Consider the following 21,957-nt stretch of genomic DNA (forward strand, 5'->3'; position numbering starts at 1 on the left):
ATCACATCAAAGGATAGTGTCAAGGCAATTTATGGATGAATAAATGAATGATTCACAGAAGCTTTATTAATAGATAAGAAAACCCTATGGCAAGTTTTCTAAAATTGAGTGCCTATAGTTAGGCTTCTTAGCAGAATCTAAAGCTCTTCAGTTGATCTACCACGATATTTAAACACAATCTGAACATTACCTTATGCATACACTGATGCTACTTAATATGCTTAGAGTCAAGTGTGTGCTTAGGTCTTTTCCTTGATCTGAAATAGAGTACTTAGTGCTTTCCCAGAGCTAAACTCTGAGGCGTCAAAAGAACTGGACCGTGGAACTAAAATTTTTCAAACATATAAAGGCGAGATAAAAGTTCAATTCCTAAAGTAGTTATCTTCAATAATTAGTTTTTTTCTTTCTACAGCTAAAACTGTAGAAATAGTCTGTGTGCTGAGCACTTTTCAAAACAGACATAGAAGCCAAATTTTGGACACACACTTTTGAAATGCTATTCCACATTTCTGTCTAATGAGGAGCATGTATGAACACAAGAGCAGAAATCAGAGTGACACCACAAATATTATCAACTGAAAATTCACTTAGAATTTCATATTAATGCTAAAGATGACAAACTGATTCAGTTTGACTTAATATTTGAAAACCTGTGAATTCAAAATGTTTAACAGATTGTGAAAACTCTTTGCGTTACAGATAATACAACTTTAGACCTCTTGTAAAATCACAAAGTTGCAATATTGTGCATGAAATAATTACTTTCTTTAAGAAAATAATTTATTTTCCATAGTCACAACATAAAAACTGGAATCAGTTAGTGTACATATACTTTCTTGCAATACTCTGACTGTCTACGAATACTGGATCCACAGACGCCACTTTTGCTGCTATAAAGGAGTGAATACAGTGCAAAACTGCCGTCAAATCCTGAAATTCAAGTTCCTAAAAGAGGAAGTAAGAGGAAAAAAAAAAAGAGAGAGAGAAAATGTGAAATCATATTCAGGTTGATAAACACTTAATATAAATACAGAACAGACTAGTCAGCAAAGGACAATGGACTTTACATGAAAATGTGAATCTTTATCCATGATGATGAAGTTAAAGTTGTTAAGAATAAAAGATTTATGTCTGTACCTTGTTCACTGACAGCGCTGCATGAAAATTTAGTTCTTACTCTGTGTTATTTCTTACTTTTCACTTAGCTTGGAGAATGAAAGAGTTGAACTTGCAAGAATATTCAAATATAGCAACATATTTTAAAGTATTTGATAAGTTAAGGATGCTTGTTGATGATGTGGTGTCAAGGCACAACTGAGGAGGGTGAAGAGGATGCATACTTCATCAGTCTCTGAAGGAGTCTGACAAGTAAGCTAGGAGGCCAATGGCAGGGTGCAGGCTAAGGTAAAGTCACTCCACAAGCTACATGTAGAAACATGGCTGGGTGTGAAATTCACATGACTAAATTCACAAAGGCAGAGTCAATCCTAACTAGTTCTCAGATTCCCTTGACTTTTTATAACATACTTCATCTTCTGAGCACAAGTTAAGTTTTTTTTCCCAATCTGCCCAGACAGAAGCCGTGATATTTTGACAATGACAACAAATACAATACGAGAAACAGGTTCAATTTACATGATACTACTAGCAGTAAAGTCTGCATCTGATAAATATTGTGGAGATGTTTGGGTCAGTTTTTGGTTTGGGGAGAAGACATTTGTTTCAATATGTTGGCTAAATTATGGTCCATCAAGGCACACTCTCTATGCTTGCCTTTAAACAAAAGGCAAAGCACTGGACTTCTGCTTTTCCTATAACAGTATTTTACAGTATCATCTCAAGAAAAATCTCTGCCTCGAACAGAATATTTAGATTTCAAGTAAATTCCCCCCCAAAAGGCAACAAGGCCAGTGTAGTAGGAGGTAGAGCAGGTACTACCACAACTCATGGAGGAGTCACGCTTCTCTAAAGAAGAAACGAGTAAGAAAAGAGGAAAAGAGAAACAGAAAGTGACCAAAAAAAAAAAAACAACAACACCCAAACAACCCCCCCAACCAACCAAACAAAAAACCAAACAAAAAACCCACCCCAAATATTATACTCTGACAATATTTGAAGGCTCTACTTCACTATAAGGAGATTCTACTGAATGGGGGGTTTTTTTGAATTGTGTACTTCCTTTACAACATCAGACATACATAGTTTATTATCTCTGGGATTTTATTTCCCACTAAGCAAATGTATTAATTCTCAGAAAAATGTAATTTCCATTACCATCTGCTCTCCTCAGCATAAGGGGACAATAACCCATATTACTGGACAATGAAAGTAATAGAATGATATTCAACAAGGTCCCAAGATATGCACTCTTCTTGTGGTGTCAGGGGTCTTACAAATACCTTTATCCTGTATGAAACATCCACAAAAACTATAGGGAAAGACCTTCTCGGACTTGATAGACTTACAACAGCAAACTGTCCTCATAGTGCTTGCTCAGTGCACAAAGAAGCCTAACAGAACAATGCCTTCAGCCCCTACATCTTGCAAAGAATATGCAAGCAGACATTTTTTGACTAGCACAATATTTTTTCTGGGTGGGTCATCATAAGACAAACCAATTTTAACTGCTTACAGAAGCTGGAAACACAAGAATTTCTCAATTAAAAAGATTTGAGAATGCATTAACATAAAGGAAATTACGCTTCTCTCCCTTGAAAATTCTTCTTTGAAATTTTGGAGTGGTTTTCCTACAACTTTCTAAGAAAAAAAAATATCTGAATTAAGAGACACTGCACAGCCAGTTCTAACACCAACAGTTGAAGCAATAAGCAATTCAAAACAGATTACTATGCCTTGACACATAATACAATATACAGACGTTTCCAGCGTTACAAAAGCAAATACAAAGCACTCCTAATTAAAAAAGATAGGGGTATAAACCAATATGATCAATAAGCAGAATATGCTATTTGCTATTATTCCTAAGTAGTTAAATAAGGAGAAAATCTGCTAACAATGTGGGAAGATGCAAAAGTCTCTCATACTTCTGCTTTTGCACTCCTGCTGCTGAACAAATTAAAAGATAATTACCCTAAAAGAAGGAAGATTGCTTGAGAACTTGTATCAAACTAAGCACTTAGGTAACTGCTAATAACTAGCATTTGGTTGCTGAAGTAATCATTTGAGCCTTACATTCAAAATTAGATCTCATTGTGAAAGAAAAATGAAGGGTTATTATTGGTTATAATCCTTTGATGAATTTAAGCCCCTGTAATCCTTACTCTGATATTTTAGATAATAAAACCTCTGCTCTTTCTATTCTGATTGATAGCTTTGGTATGGAGCAAGTTTCTTAAACATATTCTCTTGACAGTAGTTGTGTACTCTAAATGTTAGTATGAAATTAATATAAACACTTCCAGAAAAAGAAGAAAATGCCATTAATTAACTCTCATTGTCTAAGCTTTACAAAATTAAAATGAAGTACACTCTTGTGATTATTAATGAAATACAACTCAGTATGAAACTGAGGTCTCAGTATACCAATTCTCAGCTCAAGTAAAGGGTTTATCATACAATAAAATCGTTTTCATTGGAAAAGACCTTTAAGATTATCAAGTCTAACTACCAAGTCCAGTGCTACACCATGTCCCTTAGCTCCTAAATGACCATCTTTAAAAACAATACATTCTAAAGATATAAACCCACTCACATTAATCTTAGATTTCCTCCAAAATCAACTGAAGTCATCCAACAATTCCAGCTCAGGTTCTGATATTCAAGATTGACCAAATGTAGCCAAATGAAGTGACAGAACAGAGCCTTTCACAAAGCCTTATATTTTTCTACATTGGTTCTACACACTTCTAACTTATACAGAGTTCTTATCTGTGAGTGCTGCTTCTTTCTGTAATTAAATTAACATTGTCAATTTATTTTTGGTGTATTTAAAAGAATCTGTGCACATCTAATATTTCCTTAACCAAAGCTACTTCAGTAGTGGATTAGGTGCAATAAAAGCACCAAAAGGAAGGCAGGAAGAGGAGAACATAGAGGATTGGATTAAAGCAGTGGAAGAACAAGACTGAAAAGCTGCCTGCTGGTACTGAGAATATAAAAAATGTGCACATTGCACTGACCTCAATCAGCATATGTACACAGCCAAGTAAGAAAAATATATGTCCTTGTTTCAGCTGCCCACCTACATGAGATAGAATTATTACATATCATAAAGAGCTTGACAAGTCTTTTGCATCATTACCACACACACACTTAATTTTATTGATTGCTTCCCAGAGCTGTTGAGTCTTTGAACAAGCCTGTGTCACATAAAAAGCAGATAATGGAGACACTGAGAAATAGCGTTATTGTGCCAAGTGCATGTCATGGTTTCTTTAAAGATATGAGTAAGCCTCAGAGTTTATTAGTCATTGATAAAAGCACAACTATTACGGTATTCTTCAGCATATTGCTTAAATCAGATTGAAATGATAACCATATCTTTTGTTAAAAAAAAAGAACAAGTAAAGAGATCTAGGTTTTTGCTCCAGTCCACATGGAAGTCAGAATGGGAAAGGAAATCCTAAATTTGGTTCCATAGCTCAGCAAATATACCAGGGCTTGGTTGCCATATGATGGATGAGAAGAACAAATGCATTAGTATTGTACAGCTCAGTTAAGACTGTGATGAACATGAAAAGATAAATTATCTGCTATCTGCTATGGTATGAAAGTTTCTTCAGCTTAGAACTTATATTTAGCCTCCTCTTTGTGACAGTCGTTTGCACAAAGAACAGAAAGACAAGCTAGAAAGGTACTCTTACCCTGCAAGCATAAGAACTACATCTATGATGCCAACATTCGGTGCCAGCATTGCAACTCTATCAGTTGTACTTAAGTCTTCTAGCAGTGTTCTACAGGGATCTGGAAGAGCCAGATGGCTTTTGGCTTTCAGCTTGAATGATTCCAAATGCCACTAACTATTGTTAAATCTAAAACACTTTCAAATGTTGCACTGGCGGATGCAAACTTTGCTAATGCACAAGAAGCTCATCTGAGAAGTTGTTCTCAAGTCACTTGTCTAAGAGCAGCCAAGTAAACTCATTCATTCCAGCAAATATTAGAGTTGATTGCCAACAGCAATCAGACTGTCCAATACTGTCACACAGGTAAAACCTCAACTCTACCATCATCTTGCAAACATTGTCCAAGATCTCAAGATGTTCAGTAATAAATTGCCAAAACTCCAGAAGCAAAAGACCCATGTTAATAAAAATAAAGAAGGACTTGAGTGCTAGATTTTGGCTTATTGATGCTAGAGATTAATGTTGCTGGAGAGAGAGAACTCTGATTGCCCTCTCTGCAATTTGCTGTATGCCAACAGTACTAATATGGAATAAACATCCTCTCAGATGAATGCAATAAATCTAAAGAAAAAATATTGTTGTTGACCTGTCCTTGATCACCCTCCTGAAGTTGTCCTGTTTTAAAGAGAATAGGATTCACTGCAAATATGCTGCAGTCTAATTGCAAAATCAGATCACACCGCACCACTGTATTTATTTATTTTTTAAAGCAACCTTGAAAATTCTGGGTATATGTCATGTAGGCTAAGAATACCTACTACTATCTAGATTACTTGTAATCTGTATTCAGATACATAAATTATATACAACTTTGGCAAATTGAAAGTATTTTGGCTGATATTTACCACACCAGTTTCTGCAACAGATTCTTTTCAAGACCATGAGCCAGCAATATGCACTTTCAGCCCAAAAAGCCAACCATATCCTGGGCTGTATCAAAAAAGCTGTGGTCATCAGGTCGAGGGAGGATTTTCCCCCTTTACTCTGCTCTCATGAGAACCCACACAGAGTACTGTGTCCAGCTCTGGAGCTCCCAGCACAAGTCAAGGAACTATTAGAGTGAGTCCAGAGAAGGACCATGAAGATGGACAGAGGACTAGAGCACCTCTCCTATAAAGATAGGTTGAGAGAACTGGGGTTCAGCCTAGAGAAGGCCCTGAGGAGACCACAGAGCATCCTTCCAGTAATGAAGTTGATTACAGGAGAACCATAGAGGGACTTTTTACAAAGGCATGTAGTGACAAGATGAGGAGTAAGAAGCTCAGTTTAAACATTAGGAAATTCTTCCCCATGAGGGTGGTGAGGCACTTGAACAGGTTGCCCGGAGAAAGTTGTGAAGGCTCCAAGCCTGGAAGCATTCAAAGGCAGGTTGGATGGGGCCTTGAGAATCTGGTGTAGTAGGAGTTGTCCCTGCCCATGGCAGGTGGGTTGGAACTAGGTCATCTTCAAGGTCCCTTCCAGCCCAAACCATTCTATGATTCTGTAGTAGTGACTAGATGTCTCCACAGCTTAATTCCTGTGCAAAGCGCTGAGTGCTCTTAATTCATGGTAGAACCAATAGGTTTCAGGGATTGTTTGGCCTCTTGCAAGAATACTCCCTTTTCTAAAGATACTAAATATCAGACATTCTTTTATGTTATTGGCAAACCTTAAGCACATATTTTCTTAAAATTTTAAGTCTATAACAGCTTAAAACTGTATTTGGCATTTAAAAAGTTTTATTGTTCCTCTACTCTTTTTAAAATAGGTTTTAGATACAGTAAAGCACCATCATAACACAACTCAGCAACAGGCTTAAACAAACAGTGTAACCAAACTATAGATACTGCATCAACTTCTGTTTATTATGGAGTTTCTAGAGAATAGCAAGAAAAAAACTCTGTGATGAGGAGCTCCCCATATGTATGTCCAGCAGTAAATGAAATTTTGGATGCCTTGATAGTAATTGTGTGCCATTTTTTAGTAGACTGAGAATGAAGATGTTGCTTACCTTTGTCTCAATTTGTTTGGTGTCCAGATTCTGAAAAAGCAGTTTTACTCTTGTTTTCCCATCATCTGAAGAACCTTTGAGCTGAGAGAATTTGAACCTCCACAGGACGTTCTAAAGAGAGAAAAAAAACTGATTAAGGACTGTTACATGCTCTTATCTAGAACTACAGATTGATGATCAATGTTTATATATTAGAGCAATAAACATAGAGCATGATATCAGGCTGGTTGCGGAGCTAATAAAATTATCAACTCTATCATAGATGAAAGCAAAAGATGCAGCATTAGTGTTCACTAATTAATTATTTAGAAATTCTCTGTACATGTTTCAGTTGCCTATGTACTATGAAAATCCATGGCAAAAGCTTAATTCTAGAAAGATCCATGAGGATATTTGTATCAGTTTTACTATGAAGGCAATTCCATACCATATCTTCATCTTTCATATTTCAGCTGGCTCATCTGCATAACATCTTACACAGCTGTTGCAAAGCTGAATTTAGTGATGTGTGTAGTGTGCTTCAAAACTCTCAGGTAAAATAAGCCATAGAAATGCAAAAATGAATGTAGTCCCACAAAGCACAAAAACATGCTCTATGTTACTTGTAGTTGCTTGTAAAATATATAAGAATTTTAGCCTTCTTGGTCTCCTACAGGTTTATGCTCAGCATCTCAGTACTGTTGGCAAATCCATGATTGTCAGGTATGCATTAATAGTTATGGAGATAAATTAAAAAAAAAAATTGGGAAATTATTTTTGAAACCAAAGTAATTTTCTGTATTTATTTGAATGTTTTCTATTGATCCCTTGAAAATAAAAATTGTAAAAAAACACAAGGTAACAACTTGCATCCAGACTTCCTGCTGTTTCCTGAATGTCTATAATCTTGATGAAAATTCTCTGAATGTTTTGAAACGTGATTCAGTACCCAGACACTGCTGAGGAAACACAGGAACTGGAACTTAGGAAGTTCCATCTACACATGTGGAGGAACTTCTTAATTTTGAGGGCAACACAGGGGACAGGCTGCTCTGAGAGGTGGTGGAGTCACTGTCTTTGGAGGCATTCAAAACCTGCTTGGACACCATCCTGTGCAACCTGCTCTAGGTGAACTTGACCTGGCACAGGGTTGAACTGACCTGGCACGGGGTTGAACTTGATGCTCTTCAGAGGTCCCTTCCAACCCCTATCATTCTGTGATTCTGTAACTTACTTTAAAGGCTACTTCAAAAGCACATACAGAAAAGGTTTGCTATGTTCCTTCTACCAATATACATCATTGCAAAATACTTTTCCCATGTAGATCAGTGCTATCAGTGGCCTTCAGAACCCTACTCATAGTTTGAAAAGGAATATTCTATAAACAGAATAGAAGACACCAATTTCCTCAAGTCAAGACTGGTTTGCCCATGACAGTGACTGATGAGACATCTCACTGTTCTTACTGCAACTCATGAGCCTTGTGTTATATTTTCTCTCCCTCTTCCAGCTAAGGAGGGGAGTGACAGAGCAGCTTTGGTGGGCACCTGGTGTCTATCCAGGGTCAACCCACCACAAAAGCTCTTGTCCTTTTTATTTTGTCATTTGTAATAAGAAAGCCCTTTTCATATTACTTTCTAGTCTGGAAAAAAGAGCAGTTTTTAATGAGTACATGCATGAGCTGGTTACTCCACAGCTCAGAGTCATAGATGGGGGACTGACCTTCATTTTAATAAGGCTGTATGGCCACCTGCTGTGGTGTCAGAGCATTCTTTACATCAATAGGTGACTATAATTAGTCACCTATAGTCTAATTAGACACTGTGGGTTTTGGTCTCTTCTCCTAGCAAAAAGTGATAGGACAAAAGAAAATGGCCTCAAGTTGCACCAAGGGAGGTTTAGGCTGGATATTAGAAGGAACTTCTTGACTGAAAGGGTTCTCATAAACTGGAGGAACCCCAGGAAGGTGGTTGAATCCTCATCCCTGGAGGTGCTTAAAAGATGCAGAGGTGTGATGCAAAGGGACATGGTTTAGCAGCAGACTTGGTCAAGTTAGATAATGTTTGGACTTGATCTTCAAGGCTTTTTCCAACCAAAACAAGTCTATGATAATATGAAATTTATTATCTTGAGGAAAAAAAAAAGCCATCAAAATTTAGTTGCTTGACCACTTCAACCAGCTATACAGTGTTGGTAGGAAATATTCTGAAAAAGTTATAAGCATGGAGAAACACAGTTCTAGCTAACAATTATATGAAGGTGAACTGCAGAAGCCATCCATTACTGCCTCACTCGGTGAGAATGCAGAGAACATCTTTAGCTCTCACACAGATGAGCAATAAATGTACTTGAGGTCTCCAGATTTTCACAGTTTAACAACAGAATAAATCTGTCTGATGGCATTTCTCCTTAGGCAAGCAACAAATAACCTTCTCCTCATCAATACTGAAGGTAGGCACTTTAGCTCAAAGTCCTGTCAGTAGAGAACTGTATAATTCTAGAGGTGTGAGTACACCAAATCAGTTTTTTCTATAGGCTGTTTTCTATAGTCTAAACTGAGATTACTTTTTATTGTTAATTTCTGGCTACCTGCAAAATACGTACAATTGTGCAAACAGCCCAATTTCAGAATGCAGCATCACTTGAGGCAGAGAAGGGTATTCAAATGGAGTTCCTGAATTGATATGCTATCTCATAGGATAGCATACTTAATGAAATTAATCAAAGTTTTCAAACAACAACGAACTTCTAGTCATTAATTCCCTGCACAAAGATTTCAATAAAGTTGTGCAGCAGCCCAAAATAGCAACACACAAAACTTAGGTCTTGTGTCAATATTTCAAAATGCAGTATGTTTCCTCTTAACTCAGAATGACTGACTGAAATGTCTTTAGTACATATTTTTTAAAAAATCCTTTGAAGTTGAAGATCACAGAATTATAAAGGTTGGAAAAGACCTCTAAGATCCTCAAGTCCAAGTGACAAAAGTCAACACCACCATGCCCACTAAACCATGTCCTGAAGTGTCATTGTCTACCTGTTTTTTTGAACACCTCCAGGGATGGTGACTCCAACACCTCCCTGGGCAGTCTGTTCCAATGCCTCATATTTCAAGAGTGCTAATGTAACAGTACTATTAATGCAGAAACATTTTTCTTGCATGTATGTTTCCTTCTACTAGCAAATAAATTTATAAATCCATTTAGAATAACTTAAAGTATTGTCAAATAGCATATAAAATAGGAAAACTACAGAAAAGGCTTGGAAGTTGACACCTCATAAAACATTCCCTGTAGGTGCTTTATACATAGCCACTGTTTTGGAAGATAACTGAATTTAATCTTATAGATTATGACTTTGAAATGCATTTGCCCTTATTCTGTTTATTGTAGACATGGCCTAAATTCCTTCTGATGGAAAAAATTATTAATCCTATTTGATATCTGTAGCTTCAAACCAAATAGAATCAGGTAACACTTCTTTTGTTTTTGATGATTTATATTCTTTATAAAATTTTAAAGTTTCTTCATTATAAGAAACCAAGTTCTCTGCTAAATATAACCTTCCTTTGTTTTTAATACTTGAAAGAAAATTACCTTTTTAATATCTTTCTCTAAAATGTACCTTTGCTAAGGTAAAACTATAATTGTCTCTTTCAAGTCTCAAACTGACTACACTTCAATTTGTGGTATATAAATAAAAAGTACAGTACATTTGAATAAGAAATAACATCAACACAAAAATTTACTGTTACTGATCAACATAAACTAGCTACTGACAATTTCAGTAAAATCAAAACAAAAGTTTTCTTTTGTTTTTCCTCTTACCTTGGTTTTACTGTCAAAACAGGTAAATCCCAGAGCAAAGTCAACTGTGAAACACAGACTATCCCCTTGCCAACTGCACATATAAGTTTTAGACTGGAAAACAAAAGGCATCATGTTTGAGAGAACAATCATTATTGGCACTTACCATATAAAAATAAGATTTTATGCAGTGTTTTGTGTGATAAGACACTCAGCTGGCAACAGTGGTACTGCTTTATATTATTACATTTTACAACTGTCACAAAATCTGACTGGCAGTATCAGATCTGTCAGCCAAACATCTACTGGAGATCTTCCGTATCTTGAGTTGGTCTTCTACCAATTAAATACCATATTCTTGGAAACCATCCCTTAGAAAGTGAAACACAAAGCAAACAAAGCCAAATCTGACTATTTCAAACATCCAAGTGGGTTTTGAATGCCTCCAGAGAAGGAAACTCCACAACCTCTCTGGGCAGCCTGGTCCAGTGCTCTGCCCCCCTCAATGGGAAGAATTTTTTCCTTATGTTTACATGCAACCTCCTGTGTTCCATTTTGTGTCTACTACCCTTTACCCCACCACTGAACACCACTGACAAGTCTGGCTCCATCCTCCTGATACTTGCCCTCTAGATATTGATCATGATATTGAAATCCTCCCTCAGCCTCCTCTGGACTAAACAGCCCCAGCTCGCTCAGTCTGTCCTCATAAGGTTCCAGTCCCTCCATCATCTTAGTGACTCTCTGAAGTAGCTCCTTGTCTTTTTTGTACTATACAACAACTCTCTGGTCACCTCTCAGGCTAGAAAGAAAACAGTTTCATTAACAAAGCACAGAAATTATGTTTAAACTACTGAATGGATTTACAGTAAAAAGTAATTTTCATTCTTTATATGTGTTTTTAAGACCAGGAAAGTTTGGTGTATGATGGATTCTGAAAGCACCTGAAAAATCTTCTAAACAGCTTCACATTCACCATTCCCAGTTAACATCAAAAAGACCACAGCCTTCAGCACGAGTAGAGCTCAGATCCTATCTCCAGCTTTTTCTCACCTCACCAGCCATTGTAAGAATGATACCCTCATGACTTGGGAAAACTTTGACCTTTTTTTTTTTTTTTTTTCTTCCAAGGGAGTATTACTTTGCTCTCATTAATGTTTCATAAGCTGCAATGTTGCTTCACACTCAGAGATGTGATTTTATAAAAGTTTTGTATCTGGATAGTTTCTTTAAATTCCCCCTCAAAATGGTTTTAACACAAGAAGGGCCTAGGGGGCCTTGTTTAATAAACTTGCTTAAGTTGAAAATTGTCCTTTTAATTTAAGATTTTTAGCACAATCTCAAACATTTAGTAATTGTAAAGGTTTCCTCATTCCACTGTTACTAAAAATATTTACAGTTATAGTAAAATAAGCAACATACTAAAACAAACAAAAAGGATATAAAATAATTTTATATTAAGTTTTATTCAAATAATATTTATAATAAAATATGCATTTCTGAGTTACAAATATGACATTTTATAAAGGATTTTGAAAAAGGGTTGGAATTAATTTATTAGTATAGATAATAAATGACAAATATGTATATTGCTTTGCTTATTGGTGTTATATTTGGCATTTAAAAATTATTTTATTATTATTATTTGGCATTTAAAAGATTATATTATTTGGCATTTAAAAATATTTCAGTGACTGATATTCAATTGGAATATTCAAATATCCCTACATTTTATTCAGTAATTGTAAATGATATTAAGCATCAGTCACATATTATTCTTCATTATTTTCCACTTCAAAAGGTTATATATTAGCTGGGCTCTGACTTAGCAAAGCAATTTATGAAACATATTTGATTTCCCCAATGGGTAAGCATCTAATTGCTCAGCCACAAATGGTGAATACTAAAATGAACTATGAATAAATAATTAGCCTGGAGTATTTTACAAATAGTCAATATTTGCAAATAATAGAACTGATTTGGAAATTACTTGCAGAGAAATACTAGAGAAACAGAATATGTTTATATGGAAGTTTAGCATAAGAGATCTAGGCTTAGCTGTCTGTTAGAGAATCTTTCAGAACAGAAAACAGCACTGCATATCAGCCAGCTTGAGAACTCACAGTTTAAGCAACAGGATAGACTGTTAAAAAAAAAATCTTCCTTACCAAGTATAAATGACATTTTTTTCTGTGATTAGGTCTAATATAAGCTTATCACAAAAGATTTGGGGATTGTAAGCAGAGGTAGATGACAATATACAAGGTCATCAACCTTAAGACATGCATTAAAATATTTCCAGTCATATAGCTGTACCCTAATAGCCACATTAATTTATACAACTCATACATGTATGAAAATTTGCAACTTCAGCAAATGTGGTAGAGTGGCCATCTTTGGCTTGCCCTGCTCCAGACAGGATGAAAAAGTTTTTCCAGCTCTAACCTTGGTGATGGGGAGGTAGACTGTGAGTTTAAGCCTGATGAGATTCTTGAGTCGAAGCACTAAGAATTAAGCCATTAAAATGAAGACCTCATGCCTGAACTGCAACAGGTAAGAAAACTATACTATACTTTACATTTGAGATCAATTCTTCAATGTTTTCCAAGCAATGATGAAATGATGTGTAGAATAATTATTTGTAATAAAAGGCAATTACAAAACTCTTATCTGTGCAATTGTTCAGGTATCACAACATGTACACCTTTAACTCATGAAAAGATCATTAAGTTGACAAAGTTAGATCATCAGATGATGACTAATCGCTCAAGTAGCAGAAGAAGACCTGTTCAGAAGCATGGTCTATCTTTGGCACTGTTATCTGTCCTCTCAGGCTCTGATACAGGTTAATACTTAAAATAACTAAACTCCAGGAGTGTTAAAAAGGTGTAGACATGGCACCTTGGGACATGCTTTAATGGCCAATGGTGGTCTTAGGTTAATGGGTGGACACAATAATCTTAGAGGTCTTTCCCAACCTTAATGGTTCTATGATATACACACTATCTTTCCCATAGGTATAGAAATTTCACAGAAGTAATTCAGCTTTGGCCTATCCTCCTCATTTAACAGACTATCTCATGATTCTGGACATCTTGCCTTCACAGTAGCAGATTCCATTGAAGCCATCCTGAAGAAGCAATGGGTCTTACAGTTTCTTCTTCGGGCAGACTTGTGGTGTCCAGCATGACACTACCACAGTACCACTGCACAGTACTAATTCATCATGCACTAATAAGCATTATCTCACATACTGACAATACCAGGCCTGAGCAGTCCTGAACACATGCACTTTCTGCCTATCTCGTCCATGCCTCCACACTGGATCCCGTTGACCACTCATGTGAGAGTGAGCAAGCCTCTTTGCTCCAAAAGCAGAAGGGGAAGGTAAAAAGCAAGCCACAGTGTTTCCTTCTTGCTATAAAATCCCTCCCTGTCTTTGGTAAATCACAGATAGAAAGCTGAGCTCTTTTCTGTGCATGAACGTCAGGGGGCTGAGCTTTCTGGAGGAGGGTAAGAAAGCTGGATAAGGCAGAGAGGGAGGGAAAAGAAAGTCCTGGAAGCTAAATGGTGGGAATAGAGAGCCTGCATCTAGGAGCAGGAGGTGTTGGCAAAAGTGTGTAAGTACCTTTCTACTGCAACCTTCAGAAATAAATTAAGTCACAGAATCACAGAATGGTGGGGGGGTTGGAAGGGATATATGAAGATCATCTAGTCCAACCCCATGTTAAAGCAGGATCACCTGCTTTACAGGGAATCACACAGGAACAGGTCCAGGCAGGTTTTGAAAGTCTCCAGAGAAGGAGACTCTACAACCTCCTTGTGCATCCTGTTCCAGTGCTCTGGCGCTCTCAAAGAAAAGAAGTTTTTCCTTAAATTTAGGTGGAAATTTTGGTGCTCTAATTTGTACCAATTGCCCCTTGTGCTTTCACTGGGTACCACTGAAAAGAGTCTAGCCCCATCCTCTTGACACTCTCCCTTGAGACATTCATAAGCCTTTACATTTATCCTAGGGCAGAATTTCAGCCCTCTAAACAAAGTCACATCAGCTGGTCAGTAGCTTGTCTTTTTCACACCCATCTACAAAACTCTTGACACTTTGATTCTAGCATGATCCTATAGTTAACTAATACTGTGAGGCTTGGGGAACTTAGTACTTTCTGTTGTTGTTGTTCTTGCTATCCACTTTAATTAGTATCTTCCATGACTATGCACACATCTCAGAATCTGCAGAAGGTAATTAGCATTGAAGGCCTGGGTTAATTACCTCTTAATGAATAAAATAAAATTTTAAAAAGACAGGATTATTTTGTGTTTATATTATTAGCTCTCTCAATAGAGAGAGGTCAAGAGACAGGTTGCTTCAGTACTCTGAAACAAATGGTGATGCAGGATTTTGTCTAACAACAAGAGACTTTACAAATATGCTCAATGACAGGCCAGTTAATTTCAAACCCAGCATTTATGATTATCACTTATGATAACTCTTTTCCTCAGAAGAAGGGAATGTGTAGATCTGCTAACCTAAAAAAAAGGCATTAAACTTGGTTCATGGGTATTAGGCACCCAAGTGAAGAAGCAAGTAAAAATCTCAAACAGAACAACTGAGCACTTTTCCCTGTTAAAGGATTTGTCTTTTCAAAGTGCATGATCTTACAAAGACTTTGTGATGTATAGAAATGACTACAAAGAGAGGAATTGTAATGGGCTAAATGTATATGAAACTATTAGTTTTCATTCTTATTAAATTGTACATTAAAATAATAATTGGATTCAATTATGAGAGTTTTCCATAGAAATCAGTTACTGGTCAATGGATCAATTACATTAACAGAAAGCTCCAGGCCTGCCAATTTGAAGGGAAAAAAAAAAACAGAGAAAGCCTCAGAGAAAAGGAGGCTAAGGGAATACCTTCTCATATTCTACAACTACCTGAAATGAGGTTTGAGCAAGGTGGGGGTAGTTCTCCTCTCCCTAGTAACAAGTTATAGGACAAGAGGAAATGGTCTCAAGTTGCATCAGGGGAGGTTTAGGTCAGATATTAGAAGAAACTTCTTGACTGAAATGTTTCTCAAACACTGAAACAGTCTCCCCAGAGAGGAGGTTGAATCCCCCTTCCTGGAGGTGCTTCAAAGACAAAGAGATGTGGCACTGAGGGACGTGGTTTAGCACCAGACTTAGATAATAGTTAGATAATGATTGGACTCAATGATCTTAAAGGTCTTTTCCCGCCAAAACAATTCTATGATTCTATGCTGTGCTCTTTTATTATAAATTACAAATAAAATAATGCACCAACAGCATTTAAAATACAATGAGGTTAAGGGGAAAAAAAATACACCAACACAGACAGACTAGAACACCAATTCTTGCTCTATGACTTAAAGCAGCAACATTTTACAAGGTATTAAGCCATACACAAGTGGAAGGAGTAAGGATTTTTAATGCATCCACTGTACTTACCAAAACACAGAGTTTGGTAAGAGCCTTATTATGGGAGCAGCCAGGTCAAGACTAAGATTAAAAAAAAAAAAAAAAAGAAAAATCCACTTTTAATGTTAAAAACCTAGGAATAGGATGTGGAGCTAATGATAAGAGCAACCAGAGTTGCTACGGTTGGTTGTACTGGGAAATGTATCTCTGCCCACACACAGAGAGTGTACTAGGAGGCATACAAAATTAAATCCCTTAATTCTGAAGAAAGCCTAAAAATCCTCGTCAACAGACTTTTCTTCTCATAGAATTCCTTGAGCTACATAGAAGTGTTCTCAAAGTCATTGAAATTCCAAAATGGTTTAATTAAAAAATTAAAAATACTTCAACTTGTTCATATTTTAAATTTTTGATTGTTGTTTGTTTTTAAGCAGAACTTTTGGAATGCTTTTATAAAGTACACTGAAAGCATTCTCACTCTGAATCCACATTACATAAAATGATGATGAAATCTGAAATTCATCAAAAACGTAAGAGTTTTCAGAAATTTCATCCAGAACAGCTTTCTCAACCTCTGGTGTGTTCCTCTCTCAGATAACTGTGCAAAAGGATCTGTGAAATAATTTGTGAGAGTGAAAATGTGACAGATCCACTCACCTGGTCATATCTTCAAGGAATTCATCATGTCACAATTAAAATGTTATGGAACCATGGTAAATATGGATAGATACAATTAAATCCACCTTATAGAAACAAACCAGATCTGATTAAAATTCTTGTACATTCCTTTCAGATCTGCAGTTGCAGAAGAATGTACAAGTTCTCTTTTTACATACTTGACTGGCTCTTAGTATAAAAAAAAAGGACATTCTCTTACAAAAGATGGTACTGTAACCTGATAATTTCAAGAAGACATTATGGGTTTTTTTTAAACATTGATGCACATCTGTGATTCAGCATTTATGTATGCAAGAGACACTAGCACTAGAAGAAAGATTTTTCAGAGGACTCTAATGATGTCCCATTATAGTTTCACTGAAGTTCAAAGAAAGCTTCTATCGATTTCAGCAGCAGCGAAGCTAGCATGGGTCTCCATGCTTAAGAAAGTAACACCTATGTTGAGCACATTCATTTTTTAAATGCTGGCTTGCTCAAGATACTGCTACACTTGAAACTTTTGCCTTTAGGTCATCTATTACAATCTGAGGCAGGTTCATAAGTAAAATTCCTGCCACATGACAGCTGTTCTAACTGATATAAATATCTGATCTAATCTATTTACAATTTGTAATGCTCACAACATTATAGCAGCAAATCTCAAAAATGGTTTTCTCAGTAGAGCTCTCATTGGACAGATTGGCATTTCAGAACATTTAAGCATAACTGGAATTAAGCATTAAATCACTATTGCACAGAGACTAGAGCTACATGCACATGCAGCCTGAAGCAAATGCTTCTCTGCAGGAAGACAGATAGGTCAACTAATGTCTCATGAACTGTTGATCTCATGAACAAGATACTACTTGTCAAGGTGAGTAGATACTGCAGTTATGGAGATGAGTGCCCCTCTACTCAGCACTGGTGAGGCCACACCTTGAATACTGTATTCAGTTTGGGGCCTTTCACTACAAGAAAACACTGAGATGCTGGACTGTGTTCAAAGAAGAGCAACCAAGCTGGCGACAGGCTTTGAATACAACTCTTATGAGGAATGCCTTAGGGAACTGAGGTTGCTTAGTCTTCAGAAGAGGAGGGTGAGAAGAGACCTCCTTGCCCTCTACCTCAAAGGATGCTAGAGTAATGTGGGGGTTGGTCTCTTCTCACATGCAACAAGTGACAGGACAGAAAGGAAATGGCCCTAAATTGTGCCAGGTTCAGGCTGGATGTTAGGAAAAACTTCACAGAAAGGGTTAGTGGGCATTGGAACAGGCTGCCCAGAGAGGTGGTCATCCCTGGAGGTATTTAAAAGAGATGTGGATGTGGTGCTCAGGGACATGGTTTCATGGTATTGTTTTAGAAGTAGTCATTGGACTGTGAGCTCTAGGTGAGAGGTTGAATGTGATGATCTCAAAGGTCTCTTCTAAGCTTGGCAGTTCTATGATTCCATAGCCATATCAATCCCTCCGCAATGTGCACCCATAGCTAATGAAAATCTGACAGAACAAATAAGGGTTGTTACCTCCTCTGCTGAACAGGCAGACTATGGCTCAAATTGGTTATAGGAAAAGTTCAGGAGAAAAATGGAGGCAAGAGGACAAAATCAAAGGCAAGCAGCTTAGAAGTGGTCATCCTCTAGCACTGAAATTTCAAAGAACATTTTTTTTAGCCTTAGCTTATATGTCAGGAGCCGATTGTGCTTCCTCATCTCTGTGCCTGAGCAACATATTTGTGATTTTGCACCAACTCATTCTTCCATAAAGAAAAGCAAGATATAACAGTGATTTGAATCGTTAACAGTTCATACCTGTAGATTGTCCCAAGTATATTTTCAGATCATCATTAGCAATCACAGTAATCAGGCTGCAACCACTCATCTTAGTGGAAAACTGCTGGATTACTTCAGCAAAGGCACTGACTTGTTTTTTATGTAGCTTGTTATTAATATAATAAAGGATTTTTTTCCTTTTCTGGTGATCTATAAATTCTGCAATTTTGCAGCTGAAAAAGGGTTTTAATTAGAAATGTCAACAAGAAACATTACTGAGTACAAATTTAACATCTGAATCAATGATGTTTGCACTGGGATTCTGTTTTTCTGCCCTATTCTTAAAAAGGAATCATAGGTAGAAAATTAAATAGAGAACACTAATCTTTGAAAATATAAAATATAAAAAGGTAATATTACTCCATAAATCTGAAATTCCATGAGAGTTACTTTCTCATACCTTAGTAGTTTCACCCTTGCTCAAGCCTGTAAGACTGTCTGGAAACTAATAGCAAAGCTATATGTGCACTACATAATTGTTATCTAAATCTTTGAGGTTAAAAACAAATATAAATGTATTTATATATATATACATACACACACATATATATACACAAACATATATATATATGTTCATATATATGTAGATGTGTGTGTCTTTGGATTTACCCATTCAATATGAATAATTTTTAATTTTAAGAATATATGACTGTTTTCAGAAATATTGGTGTAGCTTCATGAAAATCAACAGCTTTGTATTAAACATGTTGAAAAATACAGAATACAAGATTTTGTTCAATAGCCTTGTAAACTGGTATATTCTCTTGTTTTTTTTTTTTTTTTTACAAATTTTAATAGGTGCATTGCTCAGTTCTCACCTGGTATCTGAACTGTTGAATTATTAATAATTTTTACAAATGCATTTACAATTAAACCATATGGTTCTCAGCATCCTGCTTTGAATTGTAAATTGGTGGGGGTTTTGCATCAATGCAAAAATTAATTAAGATCTAATAGCACTTCTAAAGACAATGGGTTAATTGGAAGTGTAACAAGCTTTCTGTAAATAATGAAGACAATCTAAATCTTAATTGCGTAATTAAACTGAGTGCTTCTGATAAGAAAATGACAACTATCTTTTAAATGATTGCATAAACCTAACCTAATCTAACTGCTATTTAATACCTCATCTGAACTTCAGGATTATTTTCACTCTGATTATTTGTTTCAGCAATTAGTTCTGAAATTTGGATATTCACAGATTCAGATTGCATCATGTTGGAATGGACCCTCAAAGGTCATCTTGTCCAACCCTCCTGCAGTGAGCAGGGACCCCTCCAACTAGATCAGGCTGCCCAGGGCCACATTGAGTCTGATCTTGAATGTCTCCAGGGATGGGGCCTCAACCACATCCCTGGGCAACTTATTCCAGTGTTGTACCACTCTCCTTGTGAAGAACTTCCTCCTATGTCCAACCTAAATGTACCCTACTCCACTTTAAAACCCCTTTAGGTATAAGGTCTCCTCTGAGCCCTTCCGTCTCCAGGCTGAACAGCCACAATTCTTTCACCCTGTCTTCATAGGAGAGGTGTTCTAACCCTTTGATCATCTTTGTGGCCCTCCTCTGGATCCATTCCAGCAGGTCTATGTCTCTCTTGTGTTGAGGTCCCATAGCTGGACACATTACTCCAGGTGAGGTCTCAGGAAAGCAGAGTAAAGGGGCCTCTTGATCTGCTGGCCGTGCTTCTTTTAATATGGCCCAGGATGCCAGTGGCCTTCTGGGTTGCAAGTGTGCATTTTTGGCTCCACATCCACCAGCTTCTCATCCACCAGTATCCCAACACCCTTTTCTGCAGTGCTGCTCTCAATTTCACTATCTCCAAGGCTGTATTGATATTGAGATTGCCCTGGGCTAGGTGCAAGACCCTGCACTTTGACTTACTGAACCTCATGAGATTGGGTGTGGTGAAGTTTCCAGTTTTAAAGAGATTCCTATATATAATTCTCTTTCACATATGCTTTGTCATTGACATAATATAAAATTAAGATAGCATTGCCAACTATGTTTCACCTTTTTGTATTTTAAGTACAAAAACTTGATTAATTTGGTATGAGTGAGTGGAGTCCAGAATCTGATCTATTTCAATCTTTGCACTAACTCTTACTAAACAATTTATTTTGTCCAAGCAAAGCAGAGTCTCATGAAACTAGGTTATTCAGCTTCACAAGGACTGCAAAGAGCTTGAAGCATCTGCATCACAGCTGGAAACACAAAAGGAAAACTTTTCTTTGTGTTTAGAAGTTGCTAGATAAATGAGGAGAGTATGTCTCTCCTCACTCTATATAACCTGCAGGTATTTTAGAGACACTGCAGTAGATAACTTTCCTCCTGAATGTTCTTTTGAGTCTCCTGAGAGCTCTTCCATCTTGTGAAGTAGATTCTTCTTCTCTGGCTCCTGACATCCATTTAACAACATTTTAAGATACCAAACCAGTAGCTGCAACTTTTCTGCAGCTGACAGTGGAATATATTACTATAATTCTTTCCTCTGCCCACTGCCAATACCCTCTTCTTCCCTCCTGTTGAACGATACTGAAGACCCCAAAGACTCAAATCACCCTTTCAAAATGTTTCTGCATTAATGTAACAATTGTATCCAAGACTCAGATTAGTCAAGATATTTTCCTTTGGAAAGAACAGCTTGAGAAGAAGAAAAAATATTGGGGTTTTTTAGATGTTGTGGGGGTTTTGTTTGGGTTTTTGTTTTGTTTCTATTTTGTTTTGGTTTGTTTGTTTTTTAAGAAAAGGCTCTACTTTATCAGAGCATCATTATTAGCCTTGTACTGTTTAGGATGCTCCAGGTGAGACAGAGAGGCTCACAGAGATTTGTGGGAGATGACTGAACTTCTAGTTATGATTCAGAGGACTTCACTGCCTCTTTCTCCATTTCAATGTGAATTTTCCACAAGCTCAGGGAAATACTTTTTAACAACACTTTTTCTGCCTTTTAGCTGCTTTCTTGCCCTACTTCTATTGTATATTTATTGCCCATATCTGTCAGAATTATGCCATCAGTGACTACAATACTTTTTCTAGGAAGAAAATACAGACATTTAACATAGGTTTGTTTCCTATCACTGCAAATAGATTTATTTCATCAGTTTCTGAGCAGACTCCTTTTTGGAAGCATTAGCAGCTCAAAGTATGCTTTAAGACAGCTGAAAGGGGAATGATACTGTGAGGGGTATTTCTTCCTGCTTTATTATATTCTATCATTCAATGCTGCAGTTTTCAGATGAGATGTATAAGTGTCACACGATATAGGCAGGCAAAATTCAAAAGCACCTTTGAACATACCATTGCACCACAATACTTTTCATAAACTGTGATGGGACAGAATATTGTCAGAAATACAACTCTTCTTCTAGAAACTCCTACTAGAAAGAACACGTACAGGG

General features: G+C 36.7%; 1 protein-coding gene across 1 annotated transcript in view; it reads right to left on the reverse strand.

Moving 5' to 3' along the window:
• Nucleotides 1-813: 813 nt before the first annotated feature.
• Nucleotides 814-21,957, reverse strand: part of SNTG2 (syntrophin gamma 2) — a 180,557-nt gene continuing 159,413 nt past the window's right edge. Inside the window, exons 15-17 of the mRNA XM_054383622.1 lie at nucleotides 10,662-10,754; nucleotides 6,856-6,966; nucleotides 814-945 (exon numbers count right to left, since the gene is read on the reverse strand). Of these exons, the coding sequence (XP_054239597.1) occupies nucleotides 814-945; nucleotides 6,856-6,966; nucleotides 10,662-10,754 (336 nt within the window). The remainder of the gene's footprint in view (nucleotides 946-6,855; nucleotides 6,967-10,661; nucleotides 10,755-21,957) is intronic.

Source organism: Indicator indicator, chromosome 9 (assembly GCF_027791375.1).
Source record: "Indicator indicator isolate 239-I01 chromosome 9, UM_Iind_1.1, whole genome shotgun sequence".
Classification (NCBI taxonomy): domain Eukaryota; kingdom Metazoa; phylum Chordata; class Aves; order Piciformes; family Indicatoridae; genus Indicator; species Indicator indicator.